This window comes from Ranitomeya imitator, chromosome 7 (assembly GCF_032444005.1).
Source record: "Ranitomeya imitator isolate aRanImi1 chromosome 7, aRanImi1.pri, whole genome shotgun sequence".
Lineage (NCBI taxonomy): Eukaryota > Metazoa > Chordata > Amphibia > Anura > Dendrobatidae > Ranitomeya > Ranitomeya imitator.
Window position 1 is genome coordinate 204,273,651 of NC_091288.1, and position 20,780 is coordinate 204,294,430.

Genomic DNA, 20,780 nt, shown 5'->3' on the forward strand with positions numbered 1-20,780 from the left:
TGAAGAGAAACCTCTGTGCCATAGTGAGCACAGACATCACTCTCTTCTCACTGCTGAACTTCGGGGTTCGCACCAGACAGTTGGACTTCATTGGGTGAGGAATGGCGAGAGATTTTCCTGCTCCAAAGTTCGGGTCTACATTGTTTTCAATGGGGTTCTGGTTCAAATTCTGGTACCCGACCCAAACCTTGGACTAAATTTCATGTTTGGTACCAAAACCCGAATTTCCATGGATCCCTACTTCTGGTGTATGAAAATGGATGCCATATGGATGTACTGTAAAAAGATGGATATCTGGATGATACATGGATGATTTTTCCGATGCTCTTTTGGACCTGCAGTGAAGATGTAGATTAATGTGTTACAGTCTATGATGTGCTCCTTTCTATGTGACATGTCGGATATCAGATCTGCCAATATTAGAAGCAAACCCGTTGCGAGACAGCTGGCCGCATGTGCGTAGGCAGCCGACTTGGCACGTAATATTGATCGGACTCGGACATAGAGCAGGTCAGGTAGATGCTATCACGCAGGACGTCCACCTTCTGTTTTCATCCTGCGCTATATTCAGAACTGAATAACACGTCGGCTTATTCTCCCCTGGGAAGCTGCCATTGTGGAAGGCAAGGAGGCGGACGATAATCCTGCAACTAGCAGAAAGACAAATGTAAAAAAAAAAAATGGATAAGAGAACTAAGGCGCAAACATGACGTTCTCCTATGTTTTCTGACTCCTTCACCTTTGTGGAATTAAATAGATTTTCCCCTATGCTCTACCTGCATAAAATATGCCTAAAATATACAGCTGCTGCTTTACTACTGCATCGGAATGGGGGACCACTGATTGGCTGCAGCTCTCGTGTGACATTGCACCGGGGACGCGGTGACAACATCACAGGAATGGCTCCGGTGAGGGAGGGGAGTATAAAATTTACTAGGGGACTTGGGCATTTAAGAAAGTGTTATCCAAGTACTGAAAAACCCCTTTAAAAAGGCCGATGCCGAGCCTCTCTGCCAGTGGGAATGTCATGTTTTCATTAATCGGACAGGTGCACGATATCTACCATGTGTTGGACGGTTGCTTTGACAGCCCTCCCGCACAGTGCGCACCTGCGTCTCGCCATGTCTGATATGCTGCAAAACCCTTTGACCTTTTAAAGGGAATATATCACCAGATTTTTTTCTGTCCCCGTAAGAATACCATAATGTAGGGCCAAACAGCCCGATTCCAGCGATGTATCACTTGCAGGGCTGCGTACTATAGTTTTGATAAAATCACTGTTTTCTCTGCTGCAGATCTACCAGGTCTCTGAATCCTGAGCTCTGTATAACCCCGCCCACATCACTGATTGGACACTATCTGTGTATCGGCAGAAAGATGCCAATCAGTGGCGGGGGGCGTGGCTGGACTTCCTGGCAGCAGGTTTACTAGTCCCCTTAGTGATAATATCTTGCTGATAAAACAGTGATTTTTATCAAAACTACAGCAAGCAGCTCAGTAAGTGACACATCGCTGGAATCAGGGTCTCTGCCCCTACAGAATGCTGCTATCAGATTAGGTGGCAAAAACCTGGTGACAGATTCCCTTTAAGTTCCTGGAAGTCCCACAGTTTACATGGACACAGTGAAGTTTGAACAAATAATTAAATCCTCCCCGAGGAAGACTTCAATATGGGGAGCAGCAGCTCCAATGACACAAATAAAAATAAGCTGCAGTACCTGACACAGCCCATGGACGAGAGTGGCGCTGTTTGCGAAATAAAGGCAAACTCTTTTTTTTCTAATAATATGCAAACCCTTTTCAGGTAGTTTACTAGCAATGGTCTTTTCATACAGAAAACTACAGATGGCATTGTGTTGTCATACTTCTTTCATGGCTTGTTTTTATATAAAGTCCTTATATACAAAGGACGACATCAGGTGCGAGCCGTACGCGGAGCACAGAACGCAATGTACTGTGCAGAGCTCGAAGATGAATGTTATTTTAATGGGACAATAAAATGCAGGAAACCATGAATATTACTTTTGTGTAATCGGAAAATAGAATTAAAAAATGCATTATACTTTTGGGATTTTTTTTAACAAGCATTCAACAAGTATTAGAACAGAGTAACAACAGCTGCAAAATAAACTAATGGCAACAACTACGTCACCTTTCAAAAAAAATAATAAATACGTGAGTGAGAGATAGTTACCTTGATATGGAGTAGAAAATCTTAGTAAAGCATTCTAATCGTCAAAGAGTTTAACATTTTAAGATTTAATAACATTAAAATACAATTATACAGTGCTCAAAAATATTGCAATATAGAGCCCATATTATATATAAAAAATATGCAATATAGAGACCATAATATATATATAATACTGCAATATGGAGCCCATATTATATATAAAAATATGTAATATAGAGACCATAATATATGTGTATATATATATATATATATATATATATATATATATATATACATATACATATAATACTGCAATATGGAGCCCATAATATATATATAAAAATACTGCAATATGGAGCACATAATATATATATAAAATACTGCAATATGGAGCCCATATTATATACAGTACAGACCAAAAGTTTGGACACACCTTCTGATTTAAAGATTTTTCTGTATTTTACTGACTATGAAAATTGTACATTCACACTGAAGGCATCAAAACTATGAATTAACACATGTGGAATTATATACTTAACAAAAAAGTGTGAAACAACTGAAAATATGTCTTATATTCTAGGTTCTTCAAAGTAGCCACCTTTTGCTTTTATGACTGCTTGGCACACTCTTGGCATTCTCTTGATGAGCTTCAAGAGGCAATCACCGGGAATGGTTTTCAATTCACAGGTGTACCCTGTCAGGATTAATAAGTGGGATTTCTTGCATTATAAATGGGGTTGGGATCATCAGTTGTGTTGTGCAGAAGTCTGGTGGATACACAGCTGATAGTCCTACTGAATAGACTGTTAGCTCCTTTTTTCTTGCCATAATACAAATTCTAAGTAAAGAAAAACGAGTGGCCATCATTACTTAAAGAAATGAAGGTCAGTCAGTCCGAAAAATTGGGAAAACTTTGAAAGTGTCCCCAAGTGCAGTGGCAAAAACCATCAAGTGCTACAAAGAAACTGGCTCACATGAGGACCGCCCCAGGAAAGGAAGACCAAGAGTCACCTCTGCTTCTGAGGATAAGTTTATCCGAGTCACCAGCCTCAGAAATCGCAGGTTAACAGCAGCTCAGATTAGAGACCAGGTCAATGCCACACAGAGTTCTAGCAGCAGACACATCTCTACAAGAACTGTTAAGAGGAGACTTTGTGCAGCAGGCCTTCATGGTAAAATATCTGCTAGGAAACCACTGCTAAGGACAGGCAACAAGCAGAAGAGACTTGTTTGGGCTAAAGAACACAAGGAATAGACATTAGACCAGTGGAAATCTGTGCTTTGGTCTGATGAGTGCAAATTTGAGATCTTTGGTTCCAAACACTGTGTCTTTGTGCGACACAGAAAAGGTGAACGGATGAACTCTACATGCCTGGTTCCCACCGTGAAGCATGGAGGAGGAGGTGTGATGGTGTGGGGGGCTTTGCTGGTGACACTGTTGGGGATTTATTCAAAATTGAAGGCATACTGAACCAGCATGGCTACCACAGCATCTTGCAGCGGCATGCTATTCCATCCGGTTTGCGTTTAGTTGGACCGTCATTTATTTTTCAACAGGACAATGACCCCAAACACACCTCCAGGCTGTGTAAGGGCTATTTGACCAAGAAGGAGAGTGATGGGGTGCTACGCCAGATGACCTGGCCTCCACAGTCACCAGACCTGAACCCAATCGAGATGGTTTGGGGTGAGCTGGACCGCAGAGTGAAGGCAAAAGGGCCAACAAGTGCTAAGCATCTCTGGGAACTCCTTCAAGATTGTTGGAAGACCATTCCTGGTGACTACCTCTTGAAGCTCATCAAGAGAATGCCAAGAGTGTGCAAAGCAGTCATCAAAGCAAAAGGTGGCTACTTTGAAGAACCTAGAAGATAAAACATAATTTCAGTGGTTTCACACTTTTTTTAAGTATATATGTGTATATATGTTTTCTATCTTCATCATGTGATTCTCAGTTACCCACCGCCAAGGAGCAATTAATTCAGGATGAGCTTTCTATAATTATATTTATTAGTCTTAATGACCTTCCTCTCAAACACAATCACATCTTCTATCACTTGAGATGAGAGAAATAAGAATGCGGATTGGGATCTAAAAATATCACGCCGGTCCCTGCGGTATCTTCCTTGCTTCTCTCTTACTTTCCACTTCTTCCACTTTTCTACTTATCTACTTATAGGTCACATTCCTTTTAACAAACTTTACATAAATCAGTAGTACAAGTGAGGATAAGAAACTTTACAATATATTTTAACAAATAAATATGCTTCTTTCTCCACTTATGAGCCACTTGTTCACCCCCCCCCCCTTCCCCACTGAACTATGGAATCATATTACAGCTCCCTTTTGAAAAACTATGCAGAGTGGAGGTGAAATGAAACGATAGGAGCTGAGTAAGAGATGCAGAGAATGAGACACAAACACACACAAATATTGCTACTGCCTTTTAGTAAGTGTTTTATCCCACCCATGAGCTATAATCACAGCTACACTGCTCAGTCCTGATGTATAGTGTACTCCATACTTCTACTGCCATTAGTAAATATTTTCTCACTCATGAGCTGTATTCACAGCTACACTGCTTAGTCCTTATATATAATGTTCTTCATGCCACTGCTGCTCCTTTTTAGTAAGTGTTTTATCGCACCCATGAGCTGTATTCACAGCTACACTGCTCAGTCCTGATGTATAATGTACTCTATACTTCTGCTGCCCATTAGTAAATATTTTATCTCACTCATAAGCTGTATTCACAGCTACTCTGCTTAGTACTTATGTATAATGTTCTTCATGCCACTGCTGCTCCCTTTTAGTAAGTGTTTTATCTCACTAGTTGTATTCACTGCTACACTGCTTATTCATGTTTTATACTGGTCTACATGCTGCTTCTTAGTATTTTATTTCACCCATGAACTGTATTCATGGCTATACTGCTCAGTCCTGATGTATAATGTTTTCCATGCCACTGCTGCTCCCTTTTAGTAAGTGTTTTATCTCACCCGAGTTGTATTCACTGCTACACTGCTCATTCATGTTTTATTCTGTTCTACATGCTGCTTCTTAGTATTTTATTTTGCCCATGAATTGTATTCATGGCTATACCGCTCAGTCCGGATGTATAATGTTTTCCATGCTGCTGCTGCTGCCTATTAGTGTTTTATCTTTCTCAACAGCTGTATTCACAGCTACACTGCTCAGTCCTACTGTATAATATCCTCCATGATGTTGCAGCCTCTGTACATCTGCTACAGGAAAGCAGAATTCCTTAATGTAAGTGTGTGCTTTGTATAGGAGACATCATAGCAGCTAGTCTTCTTTCAGTAGCACAAAGACAACTGAAAATTGGAGACAGGGTCTGCAGAGAGGAAAACAGAGGAAAATGCTGGATACAAGTCAAAAGTGTTGGCACCCTTGAAATTGTTTCAGAAAATTAAGTATTTCTCCCAGAAATTTATTACAATTACACATATTTTGTTATACACGTTTATTTCCTTTGTGTGTATTGGAACAACACAAAAAAGAGAAAAAACAACAACACAAATTGGATATAATTTCAAACTAAACTCCAAAAATGGTCTGGAATCTTTCTACAATTAGGGATAAACAATGTTGTTTCTGGCATGTGACACTCGTTCAAACTCACCTGTGGCAAGTAACAGGTGTGGGCAATATGAAAATCAAACTTGAAACCAGATAAAAAGGGGAGAAGTTGACTCAATCTTTGCATTTTGTGTCTGTGTGTGCCACACTAAGCATGGAGAACAGAAAGAAGAAAACATTCTGAATCCTTGAGAACCAAAATTCTTCAAAAATATTAACAATCTCAAGGTTACAAGTCCATCTCCAGAGATCTGTCCTCTGTGCGCAACATATTCAAGAACTTTACAACCCATGGCATTGTAGCTAATCTCCCTGGATGTGGACGGCAGAAAAAAAAAAAATCAATGAAAGGTTGAAATACAGGATAGTCCAGATGGTTGATAAGCAGCCCCAATCAAGATCCAAAGAAATTCAAGCTGTCCTGCAGGCTCAAGTGCATCAGTGTCAGTGTGGACTATCCATCGACATTTGAATGACATAAAACACTATGGCAAGAGACATAAAAAGCTAGACTGCAGTTTGCCAAAATGTGAGTAAGATAAAATCCTCCTGGGAAAGCGTCTTGTGGACAGATGAGACCAAGCTGGAGCTTTTTCTTCAAGCATATCTTTCGATTTTCTGACAACGCAATGAAGCCTACAAAAGGAAAGAACACAGTACCTACAGTCGAATATGGTGGAGGTTCAAATACGTTTTGGTGTTGTTTTGCTGCCTCTGGCACTGGGTGCCTTGTCTGTGTGCAAGTCATCATGAAATCTGAAGACTACCAAAGGATTTTGGGTCGCACTGTAGTGCCCAATGTCAGAAAGATGGGCTTGCGTCCTAGGTCATGGGTCTTCTAGCAGGACAATGCCCCCAAATATACTTCAAGCAGCACCAGAAATGGATGGAAACAAAGCGCTGAAGAGTTCTGAAGAGGCAGCAATCCACTGATCACCTTTGGAGGGATCTTAAAATGACTGTTAGGAGAAGGCGCCTTCAATTTTGCCTGGCCCATTTTGAGGGTTTTGTGTGGAATTATGTCCAATTTGCCTTTTTTCTCAGTTTTTTTTGTGTTGTTACAAAACACACAATGGAAATAAACATGTGTATAACAAAAGATGTGTAGTTGCAATAATTTTCTAGGAGAAACAATTCATTTTCTGGAACAATTTCAAGGGTGCCAACACTTTCAGCCATGATCTTATTTGTATCACATGTGATTTATATCTAGACTCTGAAATGATCTATCTCTTCTCACAGCTGAGGGTTTGCTACAGTTGTACTCGGTCTTCACAGTTCTCTGCAAGTTAAATATATCAACATTTCTCTGTGCTGACAGTTTGTTACAATGTATCAGTGCAGGTAAATTGCAGATAGACTGTTATCAGATTGTCACTTCTTGATTTCTCGTTTTGCAGAGCGTTGATGGTAAAGTTCTAGAGAAAACGATTGAAGAATGGATGAAATATAAAGAAGACTGCTACAGCTGGATGGAAAGAACGCCGCGTCCCCAAGGTCAGCACCGCCATTGCTTCTTGTCGGAAGATAGTCATTATCGGAAGCGTTACCATTATAAATCACCACTTAAAAGCCGGGCTATTTTTCATTTTTTGCGCTTTTGATTTTTCCTCCCCTTCTTTCATATTTTTTTATTTTTATTTTTTTGCCCATCACTGACAGCAAAATTTAACACTCACCGGCCAGAAGCACATCATTCATCACGTGATCTCGGGGCGCCAATGGGTTGTCGTGACAGCCGGGCGTCTGCTGATGACCCATGTGCCTGTCACTTCAATCCTCCTGTGAACGTCGGCCTGTGGCCGGCATTCATAGATCATCGTAATTTCTGCGGATCAACTATGAATAGCACAGGTGATCGGATGATCGCTTCTTCAAGTTTCCTTGGGGACTATTAAATACAGTAAAAGGTAAAAAAAAAAAAAAAGTTTCTGAAAATACGAAAAAATAAACAAAAACCCCCCAACAAAAGTTAAAATCACCCCTCTTTTTCCACATTAAAAGCAACACAAAGAAAGAAAATACACATATTTGGTATCATGTTAAAAAATGTCCGATCAGTAAACGGCGTAATGAGGAAAAAAAAACTCAAAAAGCCAGAATTACCTTTTTATAGCTGCCGCAACACTGCACTAAGAGGCGATCAAAACATCTTATCTCTCCCAAAATGGTATAATAAAAAATGTGAGCTCAGGGCGCAAAAAATAAGCCCTCACACAGCACCCCGATCCCAAAAAATGAAAATATTATGGGTCTCGGAAAATGGCAAAAAAACAAATTTTGTATTTCATTTTTTTGCACATTTTAGAATTTTTGAAAAAATACAAACAAAAAAACGAAACTATACATGTTTGGTATCCATGTGCTCGTACTGACCTGGGGAATCATATTGCCAGGTTAGTTTTACCATATACTGAATATGGTAAATGACATTCCCCTAAAACCGTTGTGAAATTGCGCATATTATTGTAAAGCATTTTTTGTAACTTTTTTTTAGCTTAAAACAAAACATAAAAAACAAAAAAAAAACAAAGGCAGAATTGCTGATTTTTCATCATTTTATCCTACTTGGATTTTTATGGAATGCGATTAGTGCTAACGACAATGATTGCAGTTTAACCGCTTAGATGCTGCAGTCAATAGTGACCACAGCAGCATCTAAGCGGTTAGACAGAGTAAGCTCCCCAATCACCTCATCTCTTTCCCCCCCTGCAATCACAGGATTCTGATAGGATATCAAAGTAGTTTGGGGTGTAACCAATGCTCTTGTGTTTGCCATTTTTGTAATCCATCACAGTCAGGGGCTTAACAGGTAATAGATGAAATTAAAATACACTGAAATATACATGTATTTTAGTGTACTGAACCTGCAATCTAATAACCACAAGTTCAAGTCCGTTATATATACACTGCTCAAAAAAATAAGGGAAGCACTTAAACATCACAATGTGACTCCAAGTCACTCACGCTTCTGTGAAATCAACCTGTCCAGTAATGAAGAAACACTGATTGTGAATCAATTTCTCCTGCTGTTGTGCAAATGGAACAGACAACAGGCAGAAATGATAGGGAATTAGCAAGACAACCCCTATAAAACAGAGGTTCTGCAAAGAGTGGTTCTGCAGGGGTGACCACAGACCATTTTTCTGTTCTTATCCTTTTTGCCTGTTGTTTTGGCCTCTTTTGTATTTGTTATTATTGCTCTCGTCCTTAGAGGTACAGTAGCATGAGGCGGTGTCTACAACCCACAGAAGTTTCTCAGGTAGTGCAGCTCATCCAGGTTGGCACATCAATGCTGTGTCTGTGCAACAACCCAATAGCAGGACCGCTGCCTCTTCCTTTGTGAAAGGAGGAACAGGAGGAGCAGAGCCAGAGCCCTGCAAAATGGATGTTAGTGGCCTGCTGGAGGTCATTTTGCAGGGCTCTGGCACGGCTCCTCCTTGCACAAAGGAGTAGATATCAGTCCTGCTGCTGGGTTGTTGTCCTCCTATGGCCCCCTCCACTTCTCCTGGTGTACTAGTCTCTCTCCTTGTATCTGCTCCATGCTCTTGACACTGTGCCGACAGACACAGTTACCTTTCTTGCCACAGTTCTCATTGATGTGTGATACTGTATGAACTGCACTACCTGAGCAGCTTCTGAGGGTTGTAGACACCCCCTCATGCTACTGTACAGTACCTCTAGGGGTGAGAGCAATGACAGAATACAAAAGTGGCCAAAACAACAGCCAAAAAGGATGAGAACAGAGAAATGGTCTGTGGTCACCCCCTGTAGAACCACTCCTTTATAGGGGTTGCTCAGATTGGGATCCTCAGCTGTTTTGCAACAAGTCTCCTCTGTTCGATGGATCACATCATTGCATCTTCTGACTTTCTTGATTTTCGCTCCCCTCCTCATAGGTTTGCATTGCAATCGCACTTTTGATATGTACGCCTGCTGGCCAGATGGCGCACCGGGAGCGATCACAAGCGTGTCTTGTCCTTATTATCTTCCTTGGTTCCAGAAAGGTAATTACATATTTATATCATCTGCTTAGAATGTTTTGTATCCATTCTTTAATAACTTTTCAGCCTCATCATATGTGAACTGACCTCATATTGCAGTTTTCTGCCTATGTAATTAAGGGTTATATTGGAAAATCCATAGCGGTGGAGGTGATAATATGGTGACAGTAATTTGCAGGTATTCTGTAGGATGTGGGGGTCTCAGGGACCACCGGGAGAAGAACTTTTCAGCTACATGGCTGGAGGATAGGCTGTCTTGTGCCCTCTAGAGGTGATTTTTGAAAACTGCATGTTAAAGAGACTTGAAAACCTCACTTTCTTTTGTGAATTTTTGCTGAGTTTCAGCTGCTCAGATATTTTATAAATATGTATATATTTTTTTTATTTCATTTATTTTATTTTTTATACATACAATATTAAATAAAAAATATATTCTATATATTATACTTTTTTTAAGGATAGCTTATATACCGTATATTCTATATATTATAACAAATTTTAAGGATCGTTTAAGCTATAAATTCTTATTAGGGGCTCTGTTGACTAAAAAAAAAAGGGGATGCAGCCATAGTAAAGTATGGTCTCTGCATACAATGTAGCCCCATTTACTGGTCGAGAGCAATCCTGGGCAGAAAAATAGGCGATGAGAACGTGTTTGTAGCATGCAAGTGGGCTGTCATGTGGATTGTCCCCTTATAGCCTATGATTCCCCACATATGGATTAGTAGATGAATGCACAGTACTCAGTATTGAGGTTTCTTGTCAGTCAAACATGGACACGTTTCCCGCCGCTGCGGACTGGACGGATTCTGGGTGATGATCAATGGGACCCAACCGTGGAGGAACTCATCACAGTGTGAAGACGAGATGGAGCTGACGAAGGAAGAGGTGACGCCAGTATTATGGAGATATCTCTAATACACTGGATTAAATACTGGGTTATAATTGGGTTTAAAGGGGCTTCCTGCCTTCAGACTTTGCTTTACTGACCCTCGGGGGGTCTGGTGCTGAGTTTCCGCCTTTGCTTCCCGTGCCTGCAGTACTGACATCACATCTACAGCGCTGCAGCCAATCGATGAGCTCAACAGCTGCAAGCCGTTCATACCTTCAGTGATTGGCTGCAGCGCTGTCAACATGACGTCAGCACTGCAGACAATAGCAGACACCGGGAGCAGTGGCAGAGACTCAGGGCTGGACCAGGGAAGGGTGAGTAAAGCACAATTTGTTTATTTAAACAAAACCGCTGCCGGCGGACAAGGGTTTTCAAAAAGCGGAAAACCCCTTTAATTTTTCAATATAAATGCTATTGCTGGTGATTGTCGTATTCCTCCGTCTCTGTTTGTCCAGGTGGGCACCAAGGATTTACTGCTGAGCTTCAGAGCGCTGTACACTGTGGGTTACTCGGTGTCCCTGATGGCGCTGCTGTCATCCCTACTGATACTAACCATGTGTAGGTAAATATCGCCCCTAATGAGACCACCCGTCTGCACGCCACGCCTCGCCGTATCCGCAGGGGTTGTCCTGATAACGACAACGTGTTTAACCCCTTCTTGGTGGGAGGATTTTTGTTTTTGCACTTCCATTTTTTCCCTCCCCTTCTTCAAAGTGGTAGAACTTTTTTTTTTTCCTGTCCATTTTGCTGTATGAAGGCTCGTTTTTTTCCCGCAACGAGTTGTAGGTTTGAGTGAAACCATTCACTTTACCATATACTGTACTGAAAAATGCTAAAAAAGAAAATTTAGGTGCGGTACAATGGTGAGACCCCCCCCCCCCAATGTTTCAGTATAAAGATGGACAGATACATAAGTATTGCGGTATATAGTGAATTTAACAGGAAGGGCATCATAGGAAACATGGCGGCAAGGGGGCTTTCATTAGGTATCTGGGTACCATGGGAAAGTGGGAGAGTGATGGGCACCCAAAAAAAAAGAGTTTGAGCTGCCTAAATGCCACTTTCAGAGATGACAGCAGCATTTAAGAGGTTAAATAGCAGCCATCAGAGCGATATCAGATCCATGTTGTTAGAGGCTGTTGCCGACTGTATAACACAGCCGGCGCCCTCCACGTATGGAGCAGACAAAGCTTTTGAGCCATATCCAAGAAATGACCAATAAAGGGTTTTCCAACATTTTAGGCAGGTGACCCTTACATGATGTCCATATCCAAGTACCTACATGATAGGAGAGGTTCAGCTATAATGTGTCATGCTGCAGCTATGCAGGTAACTGCAACTTCCACCAGATAACTATAGAGTGGAAGGAAAGTGACAAGTCTGCAAGGGCAGACCTGCAGTGCTGCAGCGAAGCTACCACCGGGTGGCAGCAGAATAGTCAAACAAGCCGAGTCAAAACCTACACCGTCACGCAGCACAATGGGAAAAAACAATCACAGAGTCAGTGGAGAGCCAAAGGGTCAATACCAGACAAAAGGCAGCAGTACCAGGGACCAGAGGCAAAGTCAAGTCAGAGTCAAACACCGGGTAATCCAAAAGCAATCAGAAAACACTAAGACAGGATGGGCAGGGAAGGAGGAATAGACCCGGGCAAGGTCAGAAAGCGCAGCAGGACAAATTAGGGTACTACCAGAGTCAGATACTCACGCCGAAGGCAGAAAATATAACTGACCCCGTCTGCAGGATGCAAGGGAGCTAAATAGCAAACCTGAACCCAGAATGAGGCAGAGCAAAGTTAACCCTTGACATGATCTGCCCGGAAAAAGGGCAGACAGGACTCAAAACCCAGACCGGATCATGACATAATGGATGCGTGGGCTGCAGATGGGCCTGGGCCCCAGTGAAGGTTGGATACCCTGGTAAGACTTTGTAATGGAGCTTGGGGTTGAATGATGGATGAGGCTTATGGAAAATGTTCTTGGCCACACGGCCTCCAGTGCATGTGCATGACAACCTTCTCCATCGGCCATTTTTCAGAGGTGTAGACCACTGATTCTTCTGACCTGGATCCACCAAGTTCCTCATATCTTTCCAGGAAATTGCGCTGCACCAGGAATTACATCCACGCCAACCTGTTCTTCTCCTTTGCCCTGCGTGGAATATCGGTCATTGTGAGGGATGTTTTACAGGAGAAGAGATGGGGCATGCAGATCATTGAGGTGTCAGACTGGGAGATTCTCATCAGCAACAAGGTAAGAGAGGGGATGTCACCGTGCATAATCCGAGTCCAGTCATAAAGGAGGGTCCAGGAGGACGGCCCACCACTCTTCATATATTGATTAGCACCTTCAAAGCCTGCCTGCTCAGGATATCCGACTAGTTGTCAGACGCTATAGACGACCACCCTTTATAATCATCTCATTATCGAAGAAAACCAATTAACCAGACACCTAAAATAAACCTTGTTCTTCGATATATCATCTTATTCAGGATCCTTTAGTCCTCCGAGGTTCCTTGAGATCTTATTATATTGAGTAGACTACAGAATAGCACTTCTCCAAAAGGAACTGGACTCTTTGGTGCCACCTAGAGGTGACTTTCCTGTGAAATATTGTTACATCAGAGCGCGCCATGAAATGATGCGCACCCCTGCCGGCGGGCTATGACATAGGACGTAAAGATATGTTATATGTCGTGAAGGGATTAAAGTGGATCCTGATAGAATATGCTCCAAAGTAGGCACTATCCAATCAGAAATCTTCAAAAACGCTGCTTTGCAGGTTTTTTTTTTTCAGCCAATCAAAAGGCTGCAAAAGCTAAATCTTATCCCAACGCGAGTGTTTCTTGTAGTGGTTTCCCTTTGAAACACTTGTCATTTTTTTGAACGCCTCCAAAAACTCAAGTGTGCACATACCCTTAAAGACGGCTAAAACATTTGCGCACTCGTGGAGGTGTAAACCATTGGCGGAAGTCTATATTGGAGAGAGCTCGGAAGTATGGAGTAGAGGATCTGAATTTCAGAAGTTGTAGATTAAAAGAAAAAAAAAAGAAACGCCTATAAATCCTGAAAACAGTCTGGTCCTACATAGTCACATTTAAAGGGATTTTCCATTTTAGGAAAATCCTTGTTCCCCAGCTGCAGTTTCTTTAAAAAAATCATACTGTATTTTACTCACCTTCCCAGGGTCCAATGCAGAGTCTCTGCCACTGCTCCCTGGTGTTGTCTGAAGTGCTGACATCATGTCAACAGCGCTGCAGCCAATCAGTGAGAGCAGCGGCTCAGCCAAGTAGATAGAATGAATTGCTGAGCATTGATTGACTGCAGTGCTGTTCACATGACGCCAGCGCTGCAGCCAATCAGTGAGAGCAGCGGCTCAGCCAAGTAGATAGAATGAATTGCTGAGCATTGATTGACTGCAGTGCTGTTCACATGATGCCAGCGCTGCAGCCAATCAGTGAGAGCAGCGGCTCAGCCAAGTAGATAGAATGCATTGCTGAGCATTGATTGACTGCAGTGCTGTTCACATGATGCCAGCGCTGCAGACAATAACTAACAGGAGCAACCGATGAGACTCCGTGTTGGACCTCGGGAAGTGAAAAATGCACTTTTTTTTTTTTTTTTTAACCAGAGGGACAGTTTTTTAAAAAACTGCAAAACCACTTTAATAATTCTTTCTACCATATATTATTAATGTCCTACAGGCCGCCATCGGATGCCGCACGGCGCAGGCGATCATGCAGTACTGCATTCTGGCCAATCATTACTGGTTTGTGGTGGAGGCGGTCTACCTGTACAAGCTGCTTATCGGAGCCGTGTTCTCCGAGAAGAATAATTATACCCTCTACCTGTATCTTGGATGGGGTAATAAGGATATATTAGTCTTCCTCGGCCAGTGCAGTCAGGGGCGATCATGCCATAGTCATTCGTTTCTCTCTCTCCGTCGCAGGGACGCCAGTTTTATTCGTAATTCCCTGGCTGACGCTGAAGTATCTCAAGGAGAATAAAGAGTGAGTGACGCCAGATTAGATGTCCATGACCAGGTTTTATTTTTACATATTTTTTTACTTTTTCCATTTTTTTTATTTTTAAACTCTGATCGGTTGAGGTTTTCCTTTTCCAGATGCTGGGCCCTAAATGACAACATGGCCTACTGGTGGATTATCCGGATCCCCATCCTGCTGGCCTCAGTGGTGAGCGCTGACATTGGCATTACATTATATATACTGGGCTGTATATGGCGGATTTACTGGTGGGATGTCAAAAACAACAACTCCCGGCCTGGTTATCTCAGCCTGGTCATGCCGACCTACCAACTGGTTGCTAAGCAACTCCCAGAACTCATTGGTGATGAGGCCTAATGTAATTGGCAATTGAGTAGTACATCTCCCGGCCTTGTCATCCTGGCCTGGATCTCAGTCTGGTCATCGCGGCCTGGATCTCGGCCTGGTCATCCTGGCCTGGATCTCAGCCTGGTCATCCTGGCCTGGATCTCAGTCTGGTCATCCTGGCCTGGATCTCAGCCTGGTCATCGCGGCCTTGTCATCCTGACCTGGATTTCGGCCTGGTCATCCTGGCCTGGATCTCAGCCTGGTCATCCTGGCCTGGATCTCAGTCTGGTCATCCTGGCCTGGATCTCAGCCTGGTCATCGCGGCCTGGTCATCCTGGCCTGGATCTCAGCCTGGTCATCGCGGCCTGGTCATCCTGGCCTGGATCTCAGCCTGGTCATCGCGGCCTGGTCATCCTGGCCTGGATCTCAGTCTGGTCATCCTGGCCTGGATCTCAGCCTGGTCATCGCGGCCTGGTCATCCTGGCCTGGATCTCAGCCTGGTCATCGCGGCCTGGTCATCCTGGCCTGGATCTCAGCCTGGTCATCGCGGCCTGGTCATCCTGGCCTGGATCTCAGCCTGGTCATCGCGGCCTTGTCATCCTGGCCTGGATCTCGGCCTGGTCATCCTGGCCTGGATCTCAGTCTGGTCATCCTGGCCTGGATCTCAGCCTGGTCATCGCGGCCTGGTCATCCTGGCCTAGATCTCAGCCTGGTCACCTCAGCATTGTCATCCTGGCCTGGATCTCAGCCTGGACATCACGGCCTGGTCATCCTGGCCTGGATCTCAGCCAGGTCATCTCAGCATTGTCATCCCGGCCTGGATCTCGGCCTGGTCATCCCAGCCTGGATCTCGGCCTGGTCATCCCGGTCTACCAACTGGTTGCTAAGCAACTCAAAGAACTCATTGGTGATGAGGACTAATGTAATTGCCAATTAAGTAGTCATTAAAGGGGTTTTTCTTTGGAAATCTTTTAAGACACAACCCAGTGGGCTCGACGAATTTGCCAGGATGATCCTAATATGTTTGTTTCCAACCATAAGTTGACCAAAAAGAAGTGAGGCTCATATATACCCTGCCCTGGCCCTCCCCCAGCAGTTTTGTGGTTACAGGAGGGGGACATCCTTACTGTTTGGTCTCGTGCACACGACTGATTTTCTCATACGAGTGCTATCCGTTATGGCGCTCGTACCTACGATATTCTACGGGGCTGTGCACAAATCCCATTTTTTCTCAGACCAAGCTGTCTGGGGAAAAAAATCAGAGACATGTCCGAGTGTCGTATCAAAATCAATGAGGCAGTGGAAAAAAAAAAAATTGGAAGACATCTGAGTGGTCTGATTTTCAGGGACTGACAAAATGGAGAATTTGTTTTCTCCACATCCAAGAAAAACTGATCCAACTCTGATCAGAATAATCGGACTATCTTTCTCCGATGTGAAGACACGGTTTTGTGAACCTATCCCAACCGTCCATTTTTTTTTCACATGCAAGAAAAAAAAAAAGTGTTTTTTTTCCAGGTGCCGGATTAGATTTCCATCCATTCTGGTTCGTGTGTCCATTAGAACCATTAATATTTAATACGTTTTTCTTGCATACAAAAAAAGAAAAAAATCTTCTACCTATCAAACAGCTAAAAACAGACGGCACATAGATGACATCCATTATTTTTCTTTAAGGATCCATTGATTTTAATGGGTGACAAATAATTTGGATAAAAATCGGACAAGTCTCCATTTTTATTTTTTGCAGGCACTTGGTATTAAAAAAAAAACACATAGCTGTGACGAGCCCCGTAGACTATAATGGGTGCGTGTTCTAGCCGTGAAATCACAGATCGGACATGCATGTGAAAAACAGACTCCATTAAACATGATGGGAATTTTTGGGCGTGCTCCTTACACCCAATATCTATCTTACTCCTTAGATTAACCTTGTGATTTTTATGAGGATCTTGAAAATGATATTGTCCAAGCTCAGAGCCAATCAGAAAGGTTTTGCGGACTACAAACTGAGGTGAGGATCAATTATCCCAGTTATGTCCTGTATGCCCCCAGGGATGCCATGTATATTGCCTTTGCGGGGGATGTAGTCGCACTTTGTCCTGGCCGATAGAGCGGGTATATCCTGAACACAGTATGGCGGCACTATTTCATGCACGGTATAAGAAAGCAATATGAAAACCCAATATGGTGGGAATCAATTTGTAGGACCCGTCACGACAGCAATCTGTGCCCACCGGATTAGAGCCCTAAGAAGCGTCTCCCATCTCCCGGCATCTGCGGCTCTTTAGATTAGTTGGCCTGGCATGCCGTCACATATGCATTATACTGCAACAAGGCCGGGTAACCAAAAGAGGAGCTGCAGCTGCCGGGAGGAAAGAAGCGTTTCTCAGGGCTACTGCACAGCTTTTAGAATTGAATGGAATGGGTCTTGCAGGTGTGGTGCCGCTTCCCATCATTAGGATACGTTTCTCTGATTGCTTCACCTGTCATTCACATCAATTAGCGCTCTCCCCCGCCGCTTTATACAGCTCCGCTTGGTGCTGATTGCACAGTCTGTACCTGACAGATCCTCGTCACAGCAGAACGCGCGCTGGTGGAGCCGCCATTCATCACTTACCCACAAATAGAGGCCACACAAATACCGATTATTTAGATGCTTTTTCCTATACTGTGTTTTTAGCTTGCATTTCTAGGCCTAGAAAAGTTTTAAAGGCGACGCATCACCTGCCATAAATACGATTTTTATGACCCGGTGTAAAAGCCGCTGTTCTCCTGAATCCGGCGTTGCCTTTCTTTTGTTCCTGCGCCTCTCCGTTCCTGAGATAGGGACCTCTGTTCTGTGTATGTAAATCTACTGTAGTCCTCAACTCTTCTCTGTGAACATTCTCTTGCTGACCACACCCAGTTGTCTAACACGACTTATGCACAAGGAAAAGGGGGCCATATCTTGGGAACGGAGAGGCGCAGAAAGAAAAGAAAAACATCGCCAGATTCAGAAAAACAGCGGCATTTACATGGAGTAAAAATACATTACATATTCATGAAGAGTGACAGATCCTCTTTTAAAAGACAAAGAACTTTAGAAACATTTGGGGTCTATGATGGCATTTATTTACTGACGCTTGGTACCGACAGCAGGTTTGGATGCTTCTTCCTTGGTTTAGCACTAGCCCATGTAAAGCAGATCTTTTATTCACCAATGGACCCTACAGACTGCCTCTTCACATGAACACTCTGCAGTGGGCGGCTGGAAGCGACGCTGTGCAGAGGATGCAGCGGCCTCTTCATTGTCAATGGTCGGCTGGGGTCCCCACCAATCCAAAGCGGCAGCATATCCTAGTAATAGGCAATTACCTACAGAGCTGGAATACCCTTGTGACGTACAGTTCCCTAAACACCTCATTGGGGAGTGATCACTACATGTTATTACACCTTTCTGTGTGTCAAATTCTGTTATTGAGCAGAATAATTGTATAATTTTGCCATACAGGGGGCTCACAGCTCCATTTTTCATATTCTCCATTTTTAGGCTGGCTAAGGCGACCCTGACTCTCATCCCGCTCTTTGGGATCCATGAGGTGGTGTTCATCTTCGCCACGGATGAGCAGACATCAGGGATCCTGCGGTACATTAAGGTCTTCTTTAACCTCTTTTTCAGCTCCTTCCAGGTAAGATGAGCTCAGAGAGAAACTAACACAAAATGAGCTAACACTTTAGTCAAGTTTGATTGATTACATATAGTTATCTATTTTTCATAAATTTTCATTTTAGAACAAAAGCAAAAATGAAATATAGCAATTTTCAAACAATGGCCGCAAAACTCACCCTTCCTGACTGCTACAGAAGACTTTTCATTAGTCTCATTATCAGCACAGACAGGATCACGATAAAACAACACCTGTGTATGACTGATAACACCTCTATATACAGTAGATAACACAGGATCCACCATTCACAATAGATGATGTCACAGCTCACCTCCTCCTGTACAATGACTGATAACACCTCTATATACAGTAGATAACACAGGATCCACCATTCACAATAGGTGATGTCACAGCTCACCTCCTCCTCCTGTGCAATGACTGATAACACCTCTATATACAGTAGATAACACAGGATCCACCATTCACAATAGATGATGTCACAGCTCACCTCCTCCTGTACAATGACTGATAACACCTCTATATACAGTAGATAACACAGGATCCACCATTCACAATAGGTGACGTCACAGCTCACCTCCTCCTCCTGTACAATGACTGATAACACCTCTATATACAGTAGATAACACAGGATCCACCATTCACAATAGGTGATGGCACAGCTCACCTCCTCCTCCACCTTTTATGGCTTTTGTCCTTACCGGAGCATGCTCAGGATAGACGCTTTGATACGAAAGCTAAGAATAATCTGACTCTGCCAATATCCATGTGACGAACCTGGAATCTATTAGGTTTAATGACCAGTGAGAAAATTAAAAGATAAATTAATAAAACATTTTTTCCTATTATCAAACACAATATGTAACTTTCTGACTAATCATTTTCCTTACTCCTGAGTTCTGGGACCTGGAGAAGCTCCAGAGACGATATACTTGGATAGACATTAAGATGATTTTACAAACTTCAATATTTTTCCACCTTTTTGATGCCACTTTTTTTGTGACGTGGGTTTTTTTTCCCCCTTAAGTGTTACATGCTTCAGATGTGGTTTTTTTGTTTGTTTAATGTGTGCTCTCTATAAGAAAGACAATACATGAAAAAAAAACGAATTCTGGCTCTCAGAGAGTAAATGAAGCAATGGTGTACCTGCCCAACTGAGCCCCGTTCTCAGGACCGCGGGGGGAGTCTAGCGGGCAGTAAGGGACCCCCTATCCTATGGGTACAGAACTACTTTCCATGAACTCTTCATACAAGACCCCCAGCCCACTGTGGACGTCATCTAACCTCGTTCCCGCTGTCATTGTGTCTTGCAGGGTTTCCTGGTGGCGGTATTATACTGTTTTGCTAATAAAGAGGTAAGTTAATAGAACCTCCATTCACTATAAATTGCAATCCTGGTTCTACCAATGTACACAGATTAAAGGCGAATAAATAAATTGGCAGAACCCTGCTCCAGTGGTCATTTCTAATACAGACCGATGAGAAAAAATAAATCCTATTATTAAAAGCGGAGTTGGATTGATCAAAATGCACACCTTTCACACCGATCTGGGGGAATTGCAAATTACAATGCATCTGTTAAAAAAAAAAAAAATAAATAAATAAATTATATATATATATATATATATATATATATATATATATATATATATAAAAAATTTTTTTATATAATATTAAATATATATTTTTTACAAATATTAAAAATATTATTATTATTAAAATATTATAAAAAATTATATTTTTTTATAATATTAATATTTTTAATATTTTTTTAAATAAAAATATATTTACAGTATATTATTTAATATATATATTTTTTTTAATATATATTTTTTTATATATATTTAATATATATATATATTTTTTTTATATATATTTAATATTTTATTTTAATTTAATATTTTATTAATCATATTTTATTATTTTTAGATAAAATAATAAAACATTATATAACTATATGTGTGCACACAAACACACGCAATGACAAATTAACCCTCTCCCCATTCAAGTGCCCTTTTATTCTGCCGATTGCAATAAGGCCTTGAAAACCCCCATTAATATTCTGCACCATTATATATGACGGCATTGTAGACCGTAATAATAATTATGGCTCGTTT

At 42.2% G+C, this 20,780-nt stretch overlaps 1 protein-coding gene across 1 annotated transcript in view; it reads left to right on the forward strand.

Annotated features, from left to right (window-relative positions):
- Window positions 1–20,780, forward strand: part of LOC138645305 (glucagon receptor-like) — a 43,006-nt gene that overhangs the window by 21,241 nt on the left and 985 nt on the right. The window contains exons 3-13 of the mRNA XM_069734502.1: window positions 7,171–7,267; window positions 9,670–9,777; window positions 10,541–10,662; window positions 11,122–11,228; window positions 12,762–12,918; window positions 14,369–14,528; window positions 14,614–14,674; window positions 14,788–14,857; window positions 16,921–17,009; window positions 18,528–18,666; window positions 19,977–20,018. Of these exons, the coding sequence (XP_069590603.1) occupies window positions 7,171–7,267; window positions 9,670–9,777; window positions 10,541–10,662; window positions 11,122–11,228; window positions 12,762–12,918; window positions 14,369–14,528; window positions 14,614–14,674; window positions 14,788–14,857; window positions 16,921–17,009; window positions 18,528–18,666; window positions 19,977–20,018 (1,152 nt within the window). The remainder of the gene's footprint in view (window positions 1–7,170; window positions 7,268–9,669; window positions 9,778–10,540; window positions 10,663–11,121; window positions 11,229–12,761; window positions 12,919–14,368; window positions 14,529–14,613; window positions 14,675–14,787; window positions 14,858–16,920; window positions 17,010–18,527; window positions 18,667–19,976; window positions 20,019–20,780) is intronic.